The sequence below is a fragment of the Balaenoptera physalus genome (genome assembly GCF_965194825.1).
Source record: "Balaenoptera physalus genome assembly, chromosome: 2".
NCBI classification, from domain to species: domain Eukaryota; kingdom Metazoa; phylum Chordata; class Mammalia; order Artiodactyla; family Balaenopteridae; genus Balaenoptera; species Balaenoptera physalus.
The window spans coordinates 31,662,804-31,688,847 of NC_138883.1; the positions used below are offsets into that span (position 1 = coordinate 31,662,804).

Sequence of the window (26,044 nt, forward strand, 5' to 3'; positions counted from 1 at the left end):
GGCTGTGGTCTCTGAGACACGCAGACCTGCTGGCACACTAGGGGTCCACGCTGCCGAGCTGATGCCACCAGCTCCCTGCCCTCTCTTCCCTCAGCTGTGGGGTGGAGGCCCCCCTGCCCCCCTGCTCCACCCCGATGCTGCTGGAGTTTGCCTTGGTGATTTCACAGCTCTGCCGACAGGGAGGGGTTCTGTCATGAGGTTCCTGCCTGGGAATAGGGCCTCCACACCCTGTAACCTGCCAGGCCCCACCTCCCCTGTGGTCTGAACCCTGGTCCACAACCAGGTCTCACAGTTCACACCAGATCTGCAGGGGAATTCCAGACATTTTCACTGAATGAGTCCTGGAAATCGATTGCTATCCTTCTTTTGCCCAAGGTGGGGGGATGGTGTGTGAGGGGGAGGACTTTCCCATTTCCAGGCCTTTTTGCTTCCCCCCGGCCCCAGTTTTAGACATTTAAAAACTGTTTTTTAAAAGAAACAAAGATCCATTTCCTAGACTGCTTCGGTCAGCAAACAGAAGTGTCTGAGGATGGAGGGCTGGACGGGAAGAGGGCTCTCAGCTGAGAACAGAGGACACGAGATGGCGCGTGGAAGCTTGGACAGGAAACCCTTCAGTTCTGGGGGCAGCTGTTGGAGCCAAGTCTCACACAGGTAGCAGCCAGTGAGGTTCCCACTATAAATATTTTAAGCTGGGTAATTTTTTTTAAGGGGTATGTCCTGTGCATCGTAGGATGTTTAGCAACATCCTTGTGTTCTACCCACTAGATGCCAGTTGTGACAAGCAAAAAAATGTCTCCAGATATCGCCAAATGTCCCCTGGTGGGGGGCGGGGGGAATCACCCTTGTGTGAGAACAGTTGATGTAGGTGGAAAGGAGAAAAAGCTTTCTATGTGGTGGGGGGGAGGGAGGGAAGGATGGAGGAAGGAAGGAAGAAGGAAAGAAAGAAAGAAAGAGAAAGGAGGAAGGAGAAGGAAGGAAGAAAGGAAGAGAGAGAAAGAAAGAAAAAGAAAGAAAGGAAGGAAGGAAGAAAGGAAGAAAGATAGAAGGAAAGAGAGATTATGGCTTATTTGAGGAGGTTTGAGTAGCCAAGCCCAGCTGGAGCAGAGAGACTGAAGGGAAGGGTAAAAGGGAATAAAGCTAGAGAAGCAAGATGAAACCAGGACACACAGACCCTTCTGGTTCATGTTGAGGATCTGGGACTTTATTCTTAGGGCGAGAGTGGATTTGGATGATAAAATGATGGTGACTCGGTTGACTCAAGCTGAGGCAGAAAGGCAGGAGAAAGGGATTCATTCAAGCGGCACCCAGGAGTCAGAACTGACTAGCATTAGGGAACCCCTGAAGTATGTCCCCTCTGCTGTTACTCTCATGTGCTTGGAGCCCGTCATCCCAGGAGATCCTAGATTGCCCTTTTGGATTCACTGATGATCCACGAGTTTTCTTCCACATTGTAGCAACCTGGTCTCCATTTGAAATAAGGTTTAAAATACGAGTCTCTGTGCTCTACGATACAGCACAGATCAACATTCTAAAGAGTACTGGGCTGGGGATCAGAAGAGCTGGCTCCTCGTCCCACCTTTGCCACTAGCCAACATTAGGAAAATCATTTTCCCTTTCGGGGCCTCAGCAAAAACGAGGGGCCCACACTTCATTGAGAAATCTCTACCATCCGTTTCCACCTAACAGCCTGTGAATATAAATGTTCTCCACTTAATAGAAGGATGAAATTGTTTCACTGGTTCCTCTTCCAAAGGACTTCTGTTCTATCACTTTTGGTAAGGCATCTTCTGCTGGAGATGACAATCAGAACTGGTGGGGCAGCGACTGAAGGGCTTGTCTAAAACAGTTCTGCTATGTGGAGATTTGTTTTGGCACAGAGACGGGATCATGTTCGGATGTGGTCTTCCCAAGCCAAGGCTCTGGGGCGGGATCTTCCGTGCAGGGCATAAGCATTGCCACTGTTGGCCAGTCCCAGCTTAGGAGACAGTGGACTTGGGAAGGCAGGCCTCGGGCTGGCTGGAAAGGGAGCTTGTTCTTGTCCATGGCCTCGGCTCTGAGCATATATTTGGCTTCAAAGATGCAGTTATTAAGCGGCAGATGCCCGGTGGGGAGACATGTCCAAAGTGGACATGTGGAGATGGGCCCGGGCTCCCAGACCACCATATCTAGAAGCTCTTTTCAGAGAAATATTATGAACTTTCTGGTCTCTGGGTCTTCTGACAAGTTTGAATAAATGCTGCATCCTGGAATCAACCAAGCTGTGGAGAATTAGGACAAGCTTCCATTCATACTTGGAAAGGAGTGCTACAAGGGAAACTGCCTTCCCTGAGCCTAACATGGTGGCAGCAGTAGTGGCCAGTGCAACTTACAAGAGAAAGGTAAATTTGGAGGACAAAATTGGGGCGGTAAATCCTCAATCACTCCTCCCATGTGGAGATTCCTCTTCCATTGCCAACCTTGGGTGGTTAGGGTATGATTTTATGAAAAGAGCTTGGCAGGCTTTCTTAGCTCCGCAGAGGAGTCTGCAGTAGGAGAAAGAGAATCAGCAACTTTAACAGCCCCAAGCACTCACACACAGAGACAGAGGAAATCATAAGTTTGATGTTCCCCAAGGCAACCACACCGAGACCACAGGCTAAAACATGTCAGGCTCTCCTGGCTCTGGCACCTGTTTTGTTTCTGTTTTTCCTGGTGCATGCAGGGCATGGTGACAGCCCGGGCAAAACGCCACTTGTTGGCATGAGATGAAAGGAAACTGGATGTGAGGAGGAAGACCAAGTTCACGTAGCCATTGGTTTTCTTCTGACAGCCGATTCACTACCATTTGCCCTTACCTGCTGGACGGGAGGGAAGCCTGGGCTGGATGGGAGGGAAGAAAAGACCCATCTGGGGCCAGGAGTGAGGAGGGGGAACCCGCTGTTAGGAGTTGAATTGTGCTCTCTGTTAGGAGTTGAATTGTGTCCGCCCAAAAAGGTATGTTGGAGTCCTAATCCTCAACACCTCAGAATGTGATCCCGTATAGAGAGAGGGCCTTTACAGAGGTGATCAAGTCAAAATGAGGTCAGTAGGATGGACCCTAATTCAGTACGACTGATGTCCGTATAAAAAGGAGAAATTTGGACACAGAGTCAGACACACAGAAAAGACGATGTGAAGAGACACAGGGAGAAGATGGCCACCTACAAGCCAAGAAATGCCAGAGGCTACCAGAAGCTAGGAGAGAGGCCTGGAACAGATTCTCCCTCACAGCTCTCGGAAGGAACCAACCCTACCAACACCTTCATCTTGGACTCCTAACCTCCAGAACTGTGAGACAGTGTTTCTCTGTTATTTTAAGCCATGCAGTTTGTGGCGCTTTATGATGGTGGCCTTAGGAATCTAATGACCACCTTGCTGGTCATTTCTTTGGGAAGTGGGCCCAGGAATTGGCTATTATGTTCCTGGGGGAAATTTTCCCAAACCAAATTATTTGATCCATTTTCAAATTAATTTCAAAGGGTGCTGGCATAGTAGTCAAGTGGAAAGAGCTTGGATCAGGATAGAGGTGACGTTCAGGATATTTAACAACTGGTATAGGTCCTAAACACACTGAATAGGCACATGGGGTTGTGCCAGTTCTGGGATGTTCTGGCTGCACGTCAGCGCTGGATCTGAAGATACAGTCCTAGGCTGGAATCCAAGCTCTGCCACGCACTAGCCCAGGCCCTTGGGCAGGTTACTTCATCTCCCTCGGTCTCCTGCTTCTCATGTGTTAAATGAAGATAATAATACCTATTTTGTAGGAACTCTTGTGATGATAAAATGAGGTAATTAATGTTTGTTTTATGCCCCACACAGCGCTGGGCACAAAAACTGATTCTCATAAATGCTAGTTCTTTAGGAAATCACTGGTCAAATGTGGTTTCCCCAGCAACGTATTATGTTAATCAGAGGAAACTTCCATTTTGAATCCTACGCACAGTGCAGGAAACTACAGCTTAATTTAAAGCCAATTTTCAAGAATAGGTCAGATATATTTTGGAGGGTAATTTAGAGTGTCTTTCTTTCTTTCTTTTTTTAGCATCTTGATTGTTTTTTTAAAAATTGAGGTAGGGACTTCTCTAGCGGTCCAGTGGTTAAGAATCTGCACTTCCACTGCAGGGGGCACGGGTTCAATCCCTGGTCGGGGAACTAAGATCCCGCATGCCACGCGGTGTGGCCAAAGAAAATTAAAAATAACAAAAAATAAATAAAATTGAAATAAAGCTTTAAAAATTGAGGTAAAGTTGACATAACATGATGGTCGTTTCGGGTGTACAACATGGTGATTTGATGTTTGTATATATTGCAAAATGATAGAGGGTCTTTCTGTGGCAGAGCAATGGGAATGTAGTGTGTGCAGTGAAATGATGGGTATTTTTACTTATTAAGCTTCATATCCAGGACTGTTATGACCCACCCAATTTTACCTTTCCATAAAAGTACTGATTGTCCTCTCTGTGTACACGAATGCTTACACTCAGTATTCTGAAAACAACGTTCCTCTCTTGATTTCTCTCTTTTTTTTTCTTTCTGGACATTTATGTTGCCTCTACATTTTAGATACTGAAGTAACTTTATGATAAATATACTCATGGAGGTTTTGTTTATGTTAAATATAACCTATAATCCCAGGGTTACAATTACTAGGTCAGGGTGTGTGACCGTCTGCATGGCCTTTGCCACGTAACACACAGATCTTTCCCCTTGACAGTGGCTGTTTACTTAGAGCCTTGGGCCCTCCCAAACGCCTAGGAATCTTCATTTCAGAAATAATCTATGTTTGGCTTGCTTTTATTTCACTGGGTTGTGGGGAGGGCAAAGAAGACAGCTGGGAGGAGACGGGCAAACCCCAGTTTGCACAAAGAGATGTCTACTTTCTAAGGGAGATGAAGAATTTAGGGGTAAGGCAGACCTGGGTTCTAATCCTGACTACCCCTGGCCAGTTATGCGGCCTTAGAAAGTGACTGGCCCTCTCTAAGACTAGTTTCCTCGCCTCTGAAATAAATACAGCAACTCTATCGAACTCACCGGTCTGTTCTGAGGATGAAGTGAGAAAGTGCACCACAATGCTGGATGCAGTGCTGGGCTCACAGCAAATGCTCCGTGGACATGAGCTGATTCAAAGATCAGCAAAAATGCTCCACCCCCAAACCTGTGCAGCGAGGGCAGAGCCCATCCCCGATTTCTCATTTTTCCTTTCATGGTCTCGGATGTACATAAACTCATACTTGCCCCAAATGTTTCCCACACCTAGGTTTGATGCTTGGTTTTACTTACCAGTTTTCCTTTCAAAACTGTGCTCAAAGGTGTGTTTTCCTGTTGGGGGTGGGTGGGTATATGCAGAGAACATGATAAAAGCAGCTTTGCAGCCAGAAAAGGGGGCTTAGGGCAAGAACGGGGTAGGGTTCTGGGACTATTTTCTTTTCATTTATAGACTAGACAGCCTCTGAGTCAACAGTTGGTTGTACCCTCCCCCCACCCGTCTACATCCCTAAACTGCAGACGTGAATGCTGCCTCCCGCCTGCTCTCAGCCCTTCTCTCATCACGAGTGGATGATTGGGTACCACTGCCGATATTTCACTGACAGCTTTATGGATGGGGTGGCAGACAGACCCAAAGTTGCTGGGCTCCTCTGGAGTCCTAATAATTTGGGAAAGCTAGGAGCTCTAAAAGCCAGCTGTGGCAGGAAAATGAATAGGCCTGGTTCCTGACTCTATAGGGCATGAAAGAGCCTTCGAGAGAAGACGGAAATGGTTTTACGGAGAAGTTGCTGGCCAGTTTCAGTGCCTCTGAGTTAGTTGATACAAGACAATGTCCCCAGCACCAGCGTTCACCCGGCATCCTTGGGTTAAAACAGCTCGCCTCTCAGAGGTTCAGCTTTGAAGTGGGTAAAAATGAAGGTAATTATGGCTGCTCCCTACCTTGAAGGCTTGTGAGCAGGATGAGAAAAGCCAGGGTTTCCCAAGGGCCAGACCCTGACATCTGATGAGAACCCCACAGTGTTTCTCATTAAATCATCCTTGCTAACTGATCATCATTAGTTAACATGGAGATTCTGAAACCCTGTAATCCACATGTTTTTCTTAAGTCTATTTTTTTTTGGCTGAGCCGCACAGCATGTGGGATCTTAGTTCCCCGACCAGGGATCGAACCTGCGCCCCCTGCAGTGGAAGCGTGGAGTCCCATCCACCGGACCGCCAGGGAAGTCCCTGTAATCCACACTTTTAAAAAGTCCCCAGTGAGCACCTGCAGGTGGGCCGTCTCACCTGAGCTAGTACTTTACATTCTACCATTTTCGATGTATGTTTCTTCAGGAACATCTACTGGTTAAACCATGAGAGCCCAGGATAACCATGGGAGGCCCCAGGATTACCGACAAGGGCAAACAGGTCCCAGAAAGCCATGCCCTAGAGCCGGGAAATCTGCACATGTAGGCAAACAACTGTTCTCCGACAGTCAACATGTGACATTTTGGGTTCTTTCCTTCTTAGTGATTAGAGATTTCTGACTGGCGAATAGGAGCCCAGGCCAAGGAAATGAAGAAACAGTGTAGAACGCTGAGATGCTTCATGATGAGCTCAGGAGAATCTAGCCTTGCACCCTAGGCAGTATTCATCTATCCTCCCAGAAGGGTAGTAAGAGTAAGAGCAGGTAACCTTGATCAAGCATGAATTGGCCAGGGAGTGTTCTAAGCATTAACTCATTTAATCTGGACAACAGCCTATGAGGTAGGTTCTAGTATTTTGCCCATTTTCCAGATGGGGAAACTAAGGCCCAAGGAAGTTCAGTCACTTGCCAAAGGTCACAAAGCTAATATGCATCAGGGCCGGGATTTGATTCTAAGCCATCTGTCACCTGAGACCGCGCTCTTAAGCATTACCCACAGTGCTCTCCTAGAATGTTCAACTGCCTATAATGAATTTTAATTCAGTTCCTTCATTAGACAGCTTTGAGGCTTGAGTTCTGCTTCTTGCCAGGTGCAACTGTGGGACCCTGTTGGTACCAAACTGTGCTCATTTTATTTGTATACTTTATCTGTATACATCTTATTTGGAAGCTTCCTATATAACTCTCTGGGACCCTCTACCCCTTGTATGTCTCTGCATTCAAAGACAAAAACAAACAAACAAAACCAAGTGCAGAGTTTCCACCAAGGCTTCTCTTTTCTAAGTCCTAAAACCACCTGCATCTCCAATTCCATTGAGAGTCGGCTGTGATCCTAATAGGGCTGACATGACACATCTCTGGTTTCTTCCTGAAACAACATCCATCTTAGCTGCTGCTGGCCAGACTAACACCAACAGTATTATTTTTTAATTGAAATTTTTATTGAGATAATATTAGATTCACATACAGTTGTAAGAAATAATACAGAGATCCCTTGCACCCTTTATCCAGTTCCCCCAATGATAACATCTTATAAAACTATAGTATAATATATTGACTACCATATTGACACTGATACAATCTGCAGATCTTATTCAGGTTTTCCAGCTTTACTTGTACTCATTTGTGTGTGTGTGTGTTAATTCTATACCATTTATCACATATGTGGTTTCCTCTGTCTACCGCCAAAGTTAAGTTACAGAACAGTTCCATCACAGGAGGGATCCTGTTGCCCTTTTATAACTACATCCATGTCTCTCCTGTATCCCCACCTCCTTTTTCACCCCTGACAACCACTAATCTGTTCTCCATTACTAAAATTTTGTCATTTCAAAGTGTTACATAAATGGAATCATATAGCATGAAGTTGTTGAGAATTAGCTTTTTTTTCACTTAGCATAATCTTGAGATAATCCCCTTGAGATGCATCCAAGCTGTTACAAGTACCAATAGTTCATTCCTTTTCATTGCTGAGTAGTATTCCATGGTATGGGCGTACCAGAGTTTGTTTGACCGTTCATCTGTTGAAGGACATCTAGGCCATTTCCAGTGTTTGGTTATTATGAATGATGCTGCTATGAAGAGTTGTGGACAGCATTCAGTCTCTCACCATTTAGTATGATGTTAGCTTTAGTTTTTTTGGTAGGTGCTCTTTATCAAGATCAGGTAATTTCCCTCTATTTCTAACTTGCTGAGAAGTTACCATCTTTCTAATACCTGTGAATTATAGTACAACCCTCCCTAATGGTAATGCTTTCACAGAACATGTAGGGTGGTCTTTTTCTAATGAGGCCAGATCTACAGGTACAGTCATCAAGTGAGCCCTTTTGTTTTCCAATGAATAAAATCATTTTTCACAGCCACAGACTCAGCTCATGCCCATCATGGCAGCTATTTATGACACATACCTTCTTTGCTTTCCAGACAAGCATCTGTAGGGCATCTGTAAACCCTCACACAGCAAAACTACATCATACTGGTTTACACATATTGTATGCTCAGTAAGTAGCAAAACCAAACATTTATATAGTGTTTCATGACTCACTTGACCTTGACAGTGACTCTGGGAAAATAGGTCTTATTAGTCCTGCTTCCAAGAGGTGAGGCTTATAGAAGTTAAGTGATTTGCTAAGGCCATTTGAGTTTTAGGGAAAGAGCCAGGACTGTCTAAGCCCAAGCCTACATTGGTTCCACTCCAGCAAAGCTGGTGGGTAAAGAGACCTGGACTCACTGATCCCTGAAGGTCTTTTCCAAGTCTAAGGCACTGAGAAGCGATGACAACTTCCTGCTGACTCAGGAAGCCAGCACCCTTCAAGTGGCAGTATCTTCATTCACATCATTCCTGCCCTGCCTGGCGCCTAGATAGAGTTCCCCCATCACTGCTGATGCTGTTCCCATGACCAGGAGTCGTCTGGCTTTATCTCATGAGCTAAATCTCCTCTGATTCCATTCACATTAATTTCCGACCTTCTATTTTTCCAATCTAGCACATGCTTACACTGGATTCAAATAACCATTGCCAAGTGTTTCTTTTGTTTTGTTTTAGCAACATTATTCTTGGAGGTCTCTTTACACCATTCCCAAGCTGCCCTTTGTTTCCTGCCCTTCAAATTCTTCACATGGATGTCCCCAGCATTCAAGGGCTGCTGCATCCCTCTCACCATCACCACACAATCCTGGGTACAGGCTCTTCGTAAACTTATTCGATGAGGATTCATTCATCACAGCCTGTGCCGGGGCTTTGTAAGGAAATGGAGAGCATTCAAAAGATATTGATATCTTCAGGGAGTTTATATTCTTCTTATTCACCCTCTGTTGGCCACTACTTGGCTGTGAACGTGGCAGTTGAAAGAGCTCAGGTGAAAAACCAGTGTAAAAATCTTATAAGCTAAAGGCTTATGTTGACAGTCCTTTAAGGGGTATCGAAATCTGCTCAAGAGAGTTGTAATGCCAAAGCCTGAGGTCAGCTCAGCCTTTTGGTGCCTGTCACATGCTCCTGTTCATGAGGGAAGGAGCAGACTTGGGTGCTACAGCAGCATACTTACAACTTATCCCATCCACAGCCCCCAACTCTTATCAACTTCATTGCGGTATATACACAGAGAGAAGTGGAGTAGTAGGAAGAAAGTAGGACAGGATTACTGTTTGTCTTCATTAACACCCTTTCTTGGGTTAGAAGTGGGACTTTGGAAGGGCCAGTTGGGCCATCTGGAATATGACAATGAGTATATATACCCAGAAACATTCAGAAGAAACCCATTGCCTGATAGTGTCTTTACCTTGTTGGCTCTGGCCAAGGACACATGTCATGCCCACTGGCAGGAATTCTGAGCCAGGATGGGGGAAAATCTCAGAAGCCAAAATGCCATCTTGTTCTCTTTTTAGACTTTAAAAAATACCTCTCCTGTTCTGATCACCTCTCCCTCCATCCTTCTGTGACCCCAGCAACATCTCTCCTATTCCTATTGCCTCTCCTGCCATCTTTCCATGACACCAGGGCAAATACCACGTAACCAGATATGTTAGTTAACAGGCACACGTGTAGCAGAAAGAGTACCTCTGTGGCCTCTCTGTGGCAGCACTGTGTGTATTAGCAAAGTATTGGAAATAACTTAAAGATCCATCAGTAGGAGACTGGTTAAATAAATAACAGGACATTGGTATAATGGAACATGACACGGACATTAAATCATACTGTAGAAAAATACTTAATGACACTGAAAAATGTTTTTAGTGTAAAATATTGGTGGAAAAAGTTGTGAACGTTTGTGCAGTACAACTTGAATCTTGTGAAAAATAAATGTGTGTGTGTGTGTGTGTGTGTGTGTGTGTGTATCAGGGTGAAGAATGTGTTATAACAGGCATCAGAGTTCCTTTTAGGGAAGAAATTATCTTTTTTTAGAATACCCTCATCAACTGTGATTTTATTAAAAAAAAAATCACTTCTGCCCATTATGTCTTCAAAGAGAGCAGTGGGGGAACCTGGGAGGAGAGATGCAGTAAAGGCTTCTGAAGGGTTTACTGAGCAGAAAGCACTGGCTGTTCACGGAGCACCAATCTGGAGAGACCCAGGGTCATGAGAGGACCCCGGGCATTACGGCAGAGGAGTGCCTGGAAGGCGGGATTAAAAGGAGGCTCCAGGGGACATGGCTGCTAGGGCTTTTATTCCCAGGACACCTGATCAGGCCAGGGGCTTTCCTCATCCGACGTGAGGAAGGCAGCTCAGTAAACTGGCGCCAGCATAAGACACAAGGGGACAGGCAGAGCAGGCGTGAGGCTGCCAGCTTAGCAGCTTCTCCCTCTTGCAGGGGCCTTGCCTTCCTCCACAGCCTCCTTTCCCCAGCGCACCAGTCAACGCTCTTGCTTGTGAAGCTCCCCAGGGAACCCAGCTGATCACAGCACGCATCTTCTCTTCCTGGAACATCCTTGTTCTCTGCTCTCAGACTCTGAACTGGTCTAACTTGTGAGAGAATCTGAAGTTCTTTCCCTACTAGTTCAGTTCAAAGAACGGGTCAGAGAATCCTGGGGCAGAGGATGGAAAGTGGCAGAGAACAAACACCGTCTGAGGCTTATTCGCTTGCACAACCTCAGGCCAGAGACATGTCTGCCTGGAACCCAGCAGTTTCTCATTCATTCATTCATTCATTCATTTATTTATTTATTTATTCTTGGCTGTGTTGGGTCTTCATTGCTGCACGCGGGCTTTCTCCAGTTGCGGCGAGCGGGGGCTACACTTCATTGCAGTGCGCGGGCTTCTCATGGTGGTGGCTTCTCTTGTTGCGGAGCTCGGGCTCTAGGCGTGTGGCTTCAGTAGTTGTGGCACGTGGGCTCAGTAGTTGTGGCACACGGGCTTAGTTGCTCCGCGGCATGTGGGATCTTCCTGGACCAGGGCTCGAACCCGTGTCCCCTACATTGGCAGGTGGTTTCTTAACCACTGCACCACCAGGGAAGTCCCAACCCAGCAGTTTCTAAGTGTTTTCTGGACCGCCTTATATTCTGAGAAGCTGGAAGCAGGCAAGGACCTCAGGGCCCAAAGGCCCTTGGTTCTGCTGGAGCTCAGTTGCCCTTCAGAGGAAGCCTGATGGCTTACTTGTTCACCCAGCCCCGTGGGCCCAGGTAGGAAACATCGATACCAAAGGCTGTTGGTTCACACCCTGCTTGCCTCCCCTGCACTTAAGAGCTGAAACTTGCTCTTAAGTGGCTACAGTGCAGGGGAGGCGAGCGAGGTGTGACCCCTCTTTTGCTCACTTGCTTCCCATAGTCCCCCATAGCCTCCTTTGCTGAGTCCTTTCTCCTCCCCTCTTGCACACTTTCCCGCCATAGTACATACCGGAGTAGGAGTTAGATTTACACACAGCCATCATCTATTAAGCATCTGTTACGTGCCAGGCACTGTGCTAGGCATGCGTGCATGTATCCTTTAATTTCAATCACCATCACAATCCTGTTTGGTGCATACTACTACTCCCACGCTATAATGGAAACAGAAGCTTGTCAAGATTAGGACCATCCCAAGGTTAACGGAGGAGTCGATGGGAAGTCAGGAGTCAAACCCAGATCCTCTTACGCTAAGTAAAGATCTTTTCCATCAGGCCACCTTGCCCTACAGGTTTTCTGTTCCTCTGTGCTCCCTTTCTTCCCTCCCATCTTCACTGGCACACACAGGAACGCAGCCCTTCTCTCTCTCTCTAGGTATCAGAGAAAATTCCACACAAGTTCCAATAACCCAGTGGCACCTACAGCCTGAGGTTCGGGTCCATTCAGGAAAGGAGCTCAGTTCTGACTCAGCAAGAGCAGTAGGCCCAGAATCACATCCCTCAAATGCTCAGATCTGGCCCGGACTCCTCAGGGCTCTCCAGTCTTGAGTCAATGGTGGCAACCCTCTGAGATGATATAGCTTAGCCAGCAACTGTTCCCTGAAACTCTTGGCCCTGCCACTGGCAGTCCATTTCTTAAAAGCTTTTTTTTTTTCCCCTCCATCAGAACTTCCTGGCCTAATACAGCCAGTCTTGCCAGATTTCTTATGGTGAATGACTGCCTGAAAGTCTGAATTTTGGAATAATCTGAGAAGGTCTAGCAGCAGTAGGTAATCTCTGGTGCCATCAATTTAGATTCCAGGGCCCAGGCAATATCTTATAGAGGCTTCCAACCCCTACTCTGGTTTCTCTCTGAGACCCTCTGTCTGCCTCTATCGTCCTGGGAGACTGCCGTTTACTTTGGTTTACCCTCAAATTTGCAAGGTTACCTTGGAAATCTTAGTTGAGATCTTTATGCTTATTTGTCAGCACATATCAGTAAACTGGAACAAAAGAGAGCTTGTTTCCTGTTTCCTTCCTAAATCTGGTTGCTTCCAGAGGAGAGAGGCTAGAAGGTGGGGGGAGAGGGGAGCTAGAGGATCTTCAAAATCCTAGACGGTTCAACACTTCTGAAAGGGGGACTTGGAGGGCATCTGACCCAACACCAATTGTTTACGTATGAGGAAACTGAGGCTTAGAGCGATGTGACTTTTCCAAAGTCATGGAGCAAGTTAGCAGCAGGGTCTAGATTAGAACCCTGTTCCCACAACCACATGCCATGTTTTGAGGAGAACACAGCGGCTTTGAGATTTGGGCTGTGAACAGCCATGGCAAGTATCCAATAAAGATCTGATGAGTGAGTGAGTTTCCTTCTGGGTGCTGTGTCTGAGCTACCGATGGGCGGGATTTCCTAGACTCAGGGGCCAACAAGAATCTTGGCCACGGACCACCCATACGGTCCCTTCCTCCACGCCAGCGGCACATCACTAATGCTCAGGACCAGTTTGTGTCACAAGCTCTGACCCAACTTTCTTCCCTGCCTCACCAGCAGATTCAAACCGTCACTCACGTGCTACTGAGTCCAAAGGGGTGTCCCCCTACTGTGGGGTACCATGCTGCCAGGATCCAGCCCTATGTGTGCACTGGGGTGGTGGGCAGTGCAGAAAGGATAAGTCATATTATGGGATACTAAGAGAAAGTTTGGGGCTTGGGATTAGTTTGCTTGACATCTTTGGTGTCACAGTCTGACAGGATTAGACAAGGCACAGATAATATCCAGAACGGCATTAAAAATTATGTGTATAAGGTAGGTTTTCTTCGGGAATATAAAAGAAGAAAGCAAAACTACCCATAATCTTTCTACACAGATAATCTTGTCATCGTTTTTCTTAAAAAATAAAAGTAATAATGCATATACTTAGAAAAGTCATGCACTATAGAAAGATTTAGAATAAAAAGTTAAAAAAGGACATGGAGGAACCTTAAATGCATATGACTAAGTGAAAGAAGCCAGTCTGAAAAGGCTACACACTGTATAATTCCAACTATAGGACATTCTGGAAAAGGCAAACTATGGAGACAGTAAAAAGATCAGTGGTTGCCAAGGGTGGGGTGTAAGAGATAAAGAGGCAGAGCACAGAGGATTTTTAGGGCAGTGAAAGCACTCGGTATGGTACCACAGTGATAGGTACATGTCATTATACGTCTGTCTAAACCCATAGAATGTACAACACACGAGTGAACCCCGAAGTAAACTGTGGACTTTTGGTGATCGTGATGTGTCAGTGTAGATTCACCAACTGTAACAAATGTACCACTCTGGTGGGGAGTGCTGATAACGGGGGAGGCTAGGCATGCATGGGTGCAGGGAGTATATGAGAAATCTCTGTCCCTTCCCCTCAATTCTGCTGTAAACCTTAAACTGCTCTAAAAACAATGAAGTCTTAATCTTTAAAAAAAAAAAAAAAAAAAAAGTGAAAGTCTCTCCCCAATTTCTCTGCCCAGTCCCTATTCAAGTGAAGTGAACAGCTTCACTTGCATGGTATCAGGTATCTTCTTGAAAGCAAGTACTGTACTAGAGTATATATTGATGCTAGTTTATATCTTTTTTCTTTTTTTAAACACAAAGCAAATAAACACTGTTTTGCATTTTGCCTTTTCACGTAATAACAGATTTTGGAGACGGGTCTCTATCAGTCCACACGGAACTCTCCCATTCTGGGTAATGGCCACCCAGTTCAGAAAGAATGGAGAATTATTCTTTCCAGAGCTGGAAAGGACCTTGGAGATCCTGGACTCCAACCCTCGGTTTTTAGACATCAGAAAACTACGGCCCAAGAGGTAAAATTCCTTGACCCAAGGCAGCTGGTGAGTTAGAGACAGAACTTGCTACCCACGTCACTCTTTACCGAGTCGCGCTTCCGCTGTGTCCTTGCTGGGGACGTCTGAACACATTCAAAGAACATCCCTCGCATTCTGCTCAACAGAAACACTTTTGTTTTACTGTATTAGCAAGTGCTTTTTTTGGTGGAGTACGTGCATTTGGGGAGCAGTTTTTTTGTGTGTGTTTGAAACAAAATGGGAGAGTCAGCCTCAATAGATATTTAATGCAGAAACCACGCATCAAGAGAGTTTTCCTGGTAGGTACTACTCAAGTATCCCTTTTGTCTTAAAACAGTTAGAAATAAAGGTGGAAATTTCCTTCATTGGGCAGTTCCCACTTTTTAAAAAAAAAATTTATTTATTTTTGGCTGCGTTGGGTCTTCGTTGCTGTTAGCGGGCTTTCTCTAGTTGCGGCGAGCGGGGGCTACTCTTCGTTGCGGTGCGCAGGCTTCTCATTGCGGTGGCTTCTCTTGTTGCGGAGCATGGGCTCTAGGCACACAGGTTTCAGTAGTTGTGGCACGCAGGCTCAGTAGTTGTGGCTCACGGGCTCTAGAGCACAGGCTCAGTAGTTGTGGCACACGGGCTTAGTTGCTCCGTGGCATGTGGGATCTTCCTGGACCAGGGCTCGAACCCGTGTCCCCTGCACTGGCAGGAGGATTCTTAACCACTGCACCACCAGGGAAGCCCCAGTTCCCAATTCTTATTTCTATTCTTATTTTTGTTCTCCTAAATATCCCTGCCCACTTAAAAGGATAATTTACACTTCGAATACTTTGTAGTTTATAAAGTACATTCATACGTTATCTTCTTGCTTCTCACCCTTATCTTGCGAGTCAGGCAGGCATGATTATACCCATTTAATATGTGAGGAAACTCAAGACCAGATTAAGTTCACATATGTAGCAAATGTGCCACCAGCTGTCACACGAGCCTCCCTCAGTTCCCCTCCCACTAGACACAGGGCCAACTGGTCTATTTACTGCTGGGTTTGGGGGAGGGGTTGTTTTTGTTTCTTGGGAGATAAGGTTTTGGCTCACAAAGTTAGAACTTATCAGCCAGTCATAAAAACACAAACTACAAAATAAATACGACTTTACAGGATGTTAGGAGAGAAAATGTTCCATGCCACACAGAATAATACTGTGTCCAATCTCGTTTAGCACTTAAACCAGAACATATTTTTAAATGATGGTATCATCACTCTCATGACATTAAAACTGACCAGGTCTGGAGTAATGCATCTGGACAAGTCCAGATGTTATTCTTCTAATGGGTCATTTCCCGTCATTGTATCCACAAACTGGTTACTGAAAAGTAATGGCTGAAATGAATTCCTACTCTTAGCACATCCACTTAAATTTCTCAAGACCTCTTAACTGGAATTCACACATTCTGGAGCAAAGGGGATAAAAACTAGGGGGGGGGTATGGGTGGGGCTTCTGTAAGCCTCTAGGCTCATTAGAAATTATGACTCATCAGATTCTCATTCCTCTCAGGTCACCTTCCTAGTGACATAGAACCTGGTTACAGAGAGCAGGACGGTTTCCCCTTAACCACCCAGGATGGTCATGGAATGGGAATCCTAATCACACAAGGCACAATCACGGTAAAAGGAATAACTTACAGAAGACAAGACTGGAGGATGGGCAAGCGAGTTGCCCTAAAAATGTCAAGGCTTTTCCTTGTTACAGTGATGAGATGTATTTTTTGTTGCTTCAAAAGATAGAATATGGCTGGATCGACAGAAATTTCAAGGAGGAAAATTTTAGTACCTAAGGAAGAAACTTCTAAAGATGGAGGTTGTGGGGTGAATGGTTAGGACTATAGTCTTTGGAATTACATACCTGGCAGATGAGAAATCCCAGTTTGCCACATACTACTGTGTGACCATGGGCAAGGGACTTAACTGTTCCAGCTTGAGCTTTCTTTCTCACAAAGTTATACAGGTATATATGCAAGTTCATGAAAGGCAGTGACCTTGTTCTTTATGTTTACTCCTGTGTTCCCAGCCCTCAAGTCCGAGCGTCTAGCACCTATTAGTTGCTCAATGAATATTAATGAAATGATTGAATTTCTTGGATCCTTAATATGAGACAAATGCTGGAATAAGTATTTTCATTCCTTTCAAACACATTTATGGAACATCTACTGGGGGCCAGAAGCTGGGCTCATCATGGTAGTCTTTACTACCATTATTGTTACTGCTATTATTATTATAGTTGTTGTTTTGTGGTGGTGGTTATTAAGTAAGTCACTATAGGTAGTGGTGACTATCCCTATTTTTGGAAGTGCCTAAGCTCATGCTGATAACAAGGTGGTAATGTTGACAAGGAAATTCACACACCTCTGTAAGGTATGGAGTCATAACCAAATCTGAAATCGTAATTCTGGTTTTCCATAACTCTCGAGCTAGCTAGTTAGCACTTCCTTAGCACTTTTGTTCTTTTCACACAGACACACTGTGGAAGGGAAACCTTTGCTCCACAAGCTTCCTCTCTGTAAACCTTGTCTGTAATTTCAGTGCTGTTTTAAACTCCTTTTGGCCGAAAGAGAAGAGAAGGCCCACTTGGATATATTTCAACCCAGGATTCTTCTAGTTCAAGTCAGCTCTCCTTGGCACTACACATTCCGCTTCCTTTTTTTTTCTTTTTCTTTAATTGAAGTATAGTTGATTTACAAATGTTGTGTTAGTTTCAGGTGTACAACAAAGTGATTCAGTTTTATATATATATTATATATATATATATCTCATACTTTTTCAGATTCCTTTCCCTTATAGGTTATTACAAAATATTGAGTATAGCTCCTACATCCTGCTTCTTTTTAAAAAATATTTGGGAACTGTTGGTTTTGAGTCCTACCAGACATGGCATCATTTCATTGCTGATATGAAAATGTGTATGTATGTTTAAAAGGAAGATAATGAGCTTTACACTGCTTATGATCATTTCAAGGCCATATGAACACCATGAGGAAGACTAAACTCTTTTAATCTTCTGTAGTATTATCTTTGGCTTTTTAAAAAAGTTTGTTTGTTTTTGCTGCACCACATGGCTTGTGGAATCTTAGTCCCCCAACCAGGGATCGAACCCAGGGCCCCGGCAGTGACAGCAACGAGTCCAGTCTTAACCACTGGACTGCCAGGGAATTCCCCTATCTTTGGCTTTTTAAATGTCTGGTACCACTGTCCGTGCTGGAGCTGTGCTTGCTGCTATGTAATTAGGAATGGACCACACTAATCGTGTTGGTGATAATGGGAAACTCTGGTCCCAGCATGGACATCTGATTTCCCAAAGCCAAGTATCTGGGAATTAGGAAATTGCTAGTTGGCTTGTTGGTTGAAACATTTGATTTTCATCCTAGCTCTTTGGAGGAGGCACAACCTGGTGACAAAAGCGAAGAGCTGGCAGGAGAGAATGTCCCATCTGAAGGTCACTCCCAACCTGTGACGCTCTGTGAAGCTTTTGGCTGCTGCATATCTTGGCTTTCCTGTCCATCCTGCAGCCAAGTCCCCTTGCCTTGGATGGGGCACTCCCATGCCTTTTGGCTGTAGGGACTCTTACTTCAAGATATCTTAGAGAGTTTCTGGCTACGAGCCACCCAACTCACTACTTTTGCAGGTAAACTAAGGAACTTCAGAATCCACTTTAGAAACTCAGCCCAAAGTCTACATTCAGAATATTCTCTCCTTGAAAGCATTCTACAAGTTTCAATTCTCACATCCTTTCTTGGAAGATGATCTTTGAAGCCACATTTACAAGCTTAAGATTTATCGGCCAAGGGGCTGCCTGAGGAACAGCCTCAGGTTAACAATGGCTTGGCCAGTCAAACTCTCCCATCCAGATGGCAGTATCTTGGCTGAGCATCTTAGCATGAAGCCCCTCTTCTTTCCCCTCCTTTGCCAGTTCTTATCCCAACAATTCATCTTCTGGCTACCAGGTTACTGCTTGTCTCTAGCTCTTGACCTCTTTTTTTTTCCCACTGAGTTCTTGCATTTGTAATTTATCCATCTTCCTGCTTGGTTCGTTGGTTCCCACACCAATTTCTGTGGGGTACCTTTTGTCTTAGAATCTTCCTCAGGGTCTATATCTAATTCTGTCCACCTTAGGTGTATAAGCTCAGTCATCTTCTGGTGTCCCATTGCAGGGGCGGCTTTAAGGGTGCAGTCACATAAGACCCATGCTCAGAAGGGCCCTGTATTTGGTTTAATGCTCTGCTGTTGACTTCTTGAAATTCTTAATTATTTTATCTTTGAAACTGTGTTTTGTAAGTGAAGCCCGATTGGATAATGGAGCATGAAGTTGAGCAGAAGACAGAGGTACAACTATTCTTTGCAGGCCCATGTAGTATATAGCATTCACGATGCCCCATGAGCACAGAATTCCAGTGGATCCACAATGCAGGGGAGTTCAACAAGCATAAGTAAGAGGGTCAGGTCAATAACTAAGCAAGCACACACATTGACAGCCCAAAGAGGCCAGGCTTTCCATTCAACCCAGAAATTGCTTCAAATGCAGAAAGAGAGCAATAGTGTTCTAAGAAACAAAAATAACCTAAAACCCCATCACATCCTTTCTTGCTTAAGTGCCCTGTACTAGCCAACCACTTATGCTGAAAATGATGACAGAGGAGGAAAGACTAGGGTAGGAGTATGCAATAGCTCCTTTTCCTTTCCTTACTCATCAGAAAGCCAAGACTGGTAGAAAGGGCACCTATAAAGTATGCATATAAAAAGTGAAATAAAAGCAGTTGAGTTCGTTTTGTCAGCATTTCCATGGTTCCAATAAGAATAAACTACATATGCATGTACAAGCTACGAAACGTGAATTGTATAACTTACATGATTCATATACCAGTTAAGTGTTCTTATATTTCCACTTAAAACTGGCATTGCACACTATAAAGATGAATAGTAAATTCATGCCAATAATTTAAAATAGTAATTTTCTTGAAATGACATTAAATAGCAGATAAAAACACCATTTCCAGTCGAGAGAGAAACCATGAAAGAAAGGGAAAAAACTTTATCTTTTAGAACTTTTAATGACAACTTTCTCCTGCTTTTTTGAACAAGGAGCCCCACATTTTCATTTTGCCCTGGGCCTCACAAATTATGTAGCTGGCCCCGGTCCCATGGCTTCAAGACACGTCCACAAGCACTGATAAAGCTGGCTCCCATCCAGGCCTTTTTCTTGCGTGACTTCTTTAGGCCTTGTCACTCCCCTGTCCTGGGACTTTCAGTTGGCATCAATGGATATTATCTGCCCCTTTGGTAAAAAACAAAACAAAACAAAAAAAACCCTGCCCAAACATAGCTCTAAATGGATGGGAAAATGGAGGTAAAATGATGTGGTAGGGACTTATACAAAGTCACAGGGTATGCCAGGAATAGGGACATAAGCTGACTCTTGTCTAGCCTTCAGATCCAATGCCATGGCCTGTCAGCACCCATCTCCACTGTGGGCATTTGAGTCCTGAACATCATTTGAAAATACCAACAGAGTCATGCATTGCAACCTTTTGATCAAACCCAGCTGGGGCCACTACCGCCCCACAGGAACAGCTGTAAAGCAAAAGGTTCTGTCCTTCAAGAGGTTTTGCACAGAACATTCCAAGGCCCCAGGGGAGTCCTGTGTCTTGTTCAAGGTCAGTGGGAGTTGATCGACAGGCCAGTACATGCTTCTTTTGCAGCCTTGGTAAGAATCACATGCCTACATCTGCCCAGGCAGGATATCTTTTCTAATCATTGTATCAAAGTCATTAGAAATTCTGAAGGAAGAAGATGCTTCTCATTTCCTTCCTTGAATTTCTTAGAGAATAAGACATGCAAAATCAAATCTGGGGGTCTTGCACCCCTGGCCAGATCCCTACTAATCAGAAGGAACTCCAAGCCAGAACAGACCACAGCCACAGGCTGTTCTCTTGGAGCCTTCCATGCAGAGTGCAAGGGTCCAATGAACCTAGGTTTCCTCCTGAAGCCTCATAATAGTCTTTTGTTTGGTGCTGAGATGCCCTTAGCAACACAGCCTAATCCCCCAGGTGTTTCTGGGCTAGTTCATGTTGCTTCTAAACCCCAAACCTCTCCCTCTATGCACAGCTGTGTGGAAGGACAGATCCTTGAGAGAACCAACATCTTCAGACTGCTCTCTCCTGAAGCCCACTGGGTTGCTCAGCCCGCACTGCAGCCCCAGTGGAAGGGCCAGTTGCCTTTTTGCTGGAACAAACTTGCAGTTGCTGTCTCCTCCCTTTAATCAGGCACGGGGGGTGGGGGGGGAAGATTATCTTATGGGCCACGCTGCACTGTTCTGGTTCTAACAGCAATAACAGTGATCATCTTTCTTTCTCTTTCCATCAAATGCTCATTGTAAACATACATTTAAAAATTTTAGGTTGCCATTTAAAATAATCTTCACAAAAATATTTTAGTGAAATGTAAAAATGCTCTGACACAATGGCAAGTGGGAATAAAAACAGGATACAGGAGGTCCTTAGCTTTGTAAATAGTTTATGTTTAGCTATAGAAAAAAATACAGGAAGGAAATATATCACAATGGATTTCTTTAGGTTGGTGGGATTAAAGGTAATTTTGTATTTTCTAAAAGAAAACACATTTTATAGGTAAGCATTACTTTTGTAATCCATAAATTATTAATATTCGTAAGTGGTAAGCGCCCGAGAAGGCAGCAGAGGGGGAAATCTGCCATTGCTACTTTCCATTCTCTCACCACCAAAGTTTTCCAAAGTGTGTGGAGGGGTGGGTATGGAAGTGGAGGAACCATCCAGATCTTAGCCCTGCCCTGAGTGGGCTGGCCTGACCAAGGACACAGCTTTGGTTTCACCTTGGAAATGTAACCACTTCTGGGGTAGAAAGTAGGCGGTGCTAGCCATCGGCTGGCAGCCAAAAGCATGGGGTGAGGGGCAACCCTAGAATGCCCATGGAAAACGCTAAATATAAGACTCTATTACCACTCTGAAATCACTGCATTAGTGATCCAGAGTGCCCCCTCCTCCACCCATGGCCACTCTGCCCTTTATATTCATCAGGCAGTAATGAATATGCCAGAGACTCACGGGAAATAAAGGGAATCATGGTGTACCTTGTGATGGCTTGAAATAGTCCATCTATGCTGTATTCCTACTACTTCATCTGCTGCCGTTATTACTAGTACTGCTATCAGCACCACCATTTCCACGATTGCTACTACTACTATTATCATTAATCCTTTAAGTTTGTAAACTACTTAACAATCTACAAAGTGCCTGGGCTTTGCCTGATTAAAGATGACACTGGACATGGCGTTATGGGAAGGCAGAGGTAGGCTGGCACTAGAGATCTCAAAGGGCACAGAGCTGACTGGCACTTAGGAACAGAGCAGAATTATTCATACATTTTTTTTCATCCCCCAACTGTCTGGGCCCCAGACAAATCCACCGTCCCCAACCACACCCATTCTCCCAACTTGACTCTGCTACAACTGTCCAGAGCTAGTTTAGGCAACTTCAAGGGTTAAGGATTAGGAGTGATGGCCCTTATCTGGTCAGAGGAACTGGATCATGCCCAGATCCCACCAAGTGGGGTGGGAGAAGAGGAGAGAGAGTGTTTTTCAAATATAAGGCCATTGCCTCTGCCAACATCTTCCACTTTCTCACATGAAGGCCCTGGAGTGACCCAGACTCCTCCGGTTTTAGAGACTTTAAAATTTTCTGTGCCAAAGTTAATTTTTAAAATGCTCGACTTTGACCTTAATCCCCAAAGTGTGCTCGGGAATGTATACCTCACCTTCTCATCCCAATAAAAGGGCTCCGTTTTCCTCAAGCCTAGCAGCTAGCTGGTGTGAGAACCAGTGCTACACGGAGCGAGGCAGGGAGGAGAGCGAGAATGCAGCACAGCTCAAGCCCAACCTTGGACTAGCTTTCCTTTGAGATCGCTCTCTTCACCTGGCAACCGGGGCCCCAGCAGAGCTCAGAGAGAAGAAAGTGCATTTTGGAATCCATTTTGCTTGAGATGCTGAAGGCATCGTAGCAAACTGCCCTTTGCTACTGGGGCCAAAGGAACTTGGGGAAGGACTTGACTCAGAGGAATGCGGTCAGCTGCGGGGAAGGCGAGGGCGAGCTCTGGTGCCAACGACCCCTGAGGCAAGCGGCCACTGGGCATGCGGTGGGTGCGGGTAGCCCACCCTGGGTGCTGCCTCCTGCATTTGGACCCAGGGCCACTGGTGAGCAGTAGTAGGAGCAGCAGTTGTCGCCAGGCCGGCTGGGTCCCCATCTCTCTGTCCAGTTATTTATAGGCGAGATTTACGAGGATGCGGGGGAGGAATGAGAGATGACAACGAGTTTCGGAAGGTATAATCCTAAAAGTCACACTTTTCCCAAAGCGCCCCCCTCCCAGGTTCTCCTTCCCAGAGCGGCACGGTCCCAGCGGGGGCGTGTGCGTCGCGGCGCGCCGCGGCGGTCGGCTGCGACCCGGAGGCCCGGGGCTGGGGAATGGGGACCGGCGCCCGGCGGGAGATCGGGAGGGCAGGGGGAGGAGGGGCCGGGGGCGCGGCGCGGCTCACCTGCCAGGCTGTTGTAGCAGTCGATCTCGATGGCTTCCACCGTCTTGCTCTGCTCCTCCGAGAGGCTCCCGGGGTTGGGGGCCCCGGCCTGGGAGGCCGCGCGCGAGTCCCGCTCCCGTTCCCCGGAGGCCGGCAGCAGCCCCTTCAGCTCCAGCAACGCCCTGTGGTATTTGCCGATGGCTTCGCGGAATTTCTTATCCTTGTAGCACTGCGCCCCTTGGCTCTTGAACTCTTGCGCTCGCCGGATGAACTCGGCTGGCTCCGCAGCCGCTCCACCCTGGCCCCGCGCCGGGGTCCCTCCGCCGCCGCCCGGGACGCACAGCGGCGGCTGCGGCCGTTGAGCCTCGCCGGCTGCCGGCGGGCTCGGGTTCCCCTTGGCCCCGGCCGCCGAACCCTTCCTCTCCATTCGGTCGCCACCCGGCGCCCAGCGCGCGCCGCGATCCGCCCGCTGCCGCCGCCGCCGCCGCGCCCTCCCGGGTTTAAAAGCGGCGGGCGCCGGCCCCACGCCTGGCAAGCTTGGCCGCGGCCGTGACACCCCGCGGCGGTCTGTCGTCCCGCACTCCCATTCTCCTCGCCAGCTGCGGGAGGCTGCTCTCTCCTCCTCCTCCTCGGATTGCCTTCCCCTCCTTCCCTCCTCCCTCCCTCCCTCCCTCCCCCACTCCCGCGCCGCCCGCCCTCCTCCTCGCCCTCCTCCCCTCCCTCAACCTGCGGGCGGTGGCGACCTGGCCCTCGCGCGCTCCGGGGCTAGCGGTGTGGGGGACCGAGGGCCTGCTGGGGTTGGCGGTGATTGTCGCTGACCCGGAAGAAGCTTGGCTCGCCTGAAAGAGGGGAGGATTAATGACAAAGACGGGCCCGTTCTTTCCCATTCAATCCAGCCCTCGGAGACGCGCCTAGTCTGAAAGAGACACACGGGGGAGGGGGTCTGTGTGTGTGTGTGTGTGTGTGCGCGCGCGCGCGTGTGAGTGTTCTTTGCAGTGAGGCGTTAATATTTTTAAGGTGGCAGGGCCTCTTTTTTTGTGGATGCAGGTTGTCGCTGAGGTGCGTCTCCGTGTGTGGCTGCCCAGGCGCCCAGAACACAGTGGGCACTTCAGCGTGTAGGGCGCTGTATTCCAGGAGCCGCCGTGTGCTGACGCCTGGGTGTGCAGGCAGTTGTGCAGAATGAATCACAGACATCAGAGATGGAAAACACCTGTTACTGTTGGTCATCAAGGCTGGGCGTGCGTTCGAATTTCCATTTACAGGACAGTTCTGCCCTGCTTCGGGAGGTTCCATCCCTTCGTTCATTCATTCTTTCAGTCTGCCCTGAGTGGCGGCTGTCTACTGGGGATTTGCTGGGGTCAGGGGGCAGACAAAGATAGTCAAGGAAGGGACTGCCCTGCTCACAATTAACTAACTCCCAGTCTACTGGCGGAGATACACCACCCACCGGCAGAGTCACTCTGCCAGGCAGAGATTGGTAAGTGCCATCAGGGAGGAACAGAAAGTCCTGTGGAGCCCCAAGGAAGGGAAGCTTTGTGCCGGAAATGGCCTTTGAAGGCCTTGACGGACGGGTAAGATCTGGGCACAAGGAGGTAGAAGGAAATGACATCTCAACCAGCGTGAGGAAACAGCAGAGGGCATGAAGTTCGGAATCTTGGCTGTGTTTAGGGCATTAGTGGTTTGATTTTTATGGCCTAAACAAAAGTAACTGGAAATGATGGGGTTAGATTATGGAGGCATTTGGATGAAGAGTTTGCATTGGATTTTGTAAACAGTGGAGAAGGCTGGCCTGTATTTTAGTGCTCCCCCCTCCTTTATGATGCTGAGAAAAAAAGTATATGTATATATATTCTACAGCAGTGGTTTTTGAAGCATGGTTTCCAGACCTGCAGCATCAGGATCACCTGCAAAACAGAAATGCAGTTTCTAGGGTCTCAGTCCAGACCTACTAAAATCAGAAACTCTAGGCATGGGATCCACCCCCCCACCCTTGGTTCAGATGCACACTCACGTTTGAGGACCCCTGCTCCAAAACCTTGCTGCTCAAAGCGGAGACCTTGGGCCAGTAGCACCAGCATCACCCAGGAGCCTGTTAAAGATGGAGAATCTGCAAAATCCCAGACCTACTGACCCAGAATCTGCATTTTAACAAGATTACCAGGTGATTCTTATGCCTGTGAAGAGTGTGAAAAGCACTGTTCTGGAGGATTTGCAAAGTACAGAAACATATAAAGAAACCCCCAACCCTACACCATCACCCAGATATATTCTTTGTTAATATTTTGATGTAATTCCTACTGGTTGTTTTCTATACATCTGTATCTGTACAAAGTGCTCTTTTAATGAATATGAGTGGTATGGGACGATATATACAGTTTCCTGCTCTTTTTACTTTACATTATATGTGATTAAATAGTCTTTTAAAGCCTTATTTTTAATGACTTCATAATATTCCTTTTGTGTCTATAGCATAGCATACTTAATCATTTTTCTGTGGTCAGATAGATTGATTCCAATTGTTTGCTATTATAAAAAACACTGAGATAATACAAATAATAGATACCGCTTATATCATAACAATCCAGTGAAATAGGTGCTATTATTATCCCTATTTTGGACACCAGGTCACAGAGACTTGCCCAGGGTCACACTGCTAATAAGAAGTAGAGCTGAGATTTAAATCCAGGCAATCTGGTCTTAGTATCTATGCTCTTAACTAACTATATTTATACTTAAATTTTTGTCCTAATTTGTTTTTCCTTGCAAGAAATTATGCTAATGTCTAAAAATGTCTTGGAACATACTTTCAATCTGCTTTTTAGAAAGGTTGTATTAACTTGACCTCCCACCAGCAACGTACTAGTTTGCCAACATCCTTGCCACCACGGAGGATTAAATTTTTAAAAATATTTTCTAATTTGATA

At 46.3% G+C, this 26,044-nt stretch overlaps 1 protein-coding gene and 1 long non-coding RNA gene across 2 annotated transcripts in view; one reads left to right on the forward strand and one right to left on the reverse strand.

Moving 5' to 3' along the window:
- Nucleotides 1-24,169, reverse strand: part of TTC9 (tetratricopeptide repeat domain 9) — a 30,654-nt gene extending 6,485 nt beyond the window's left edge. Inside the window, exon 1 of the mRNA XM_082451895.1 lies at nt 23,142-24,169. Within this exon, the coding sequence (XP_082308021.1) occupies nt 23,142-23,547 (406 nt within the window). The 5' untranslated portion in view covers nt 23,548-24,169. The remainder of the gene's footprint in view (nt 1-23,141) is intronic.
- Nucleotides 20,499-25,551, forward strand: LOC309655960. The gene is made up of 2 exons (XR_014261072.1): nt 20,499-22,929; nt 24,168-25,551. It is a non-coding gene; the product is annotated as an uncharacterized lncRNA (long non-coding RNA).
- Nucleotides 25,552-26,044: the final 493 nt, after the last annotated feature.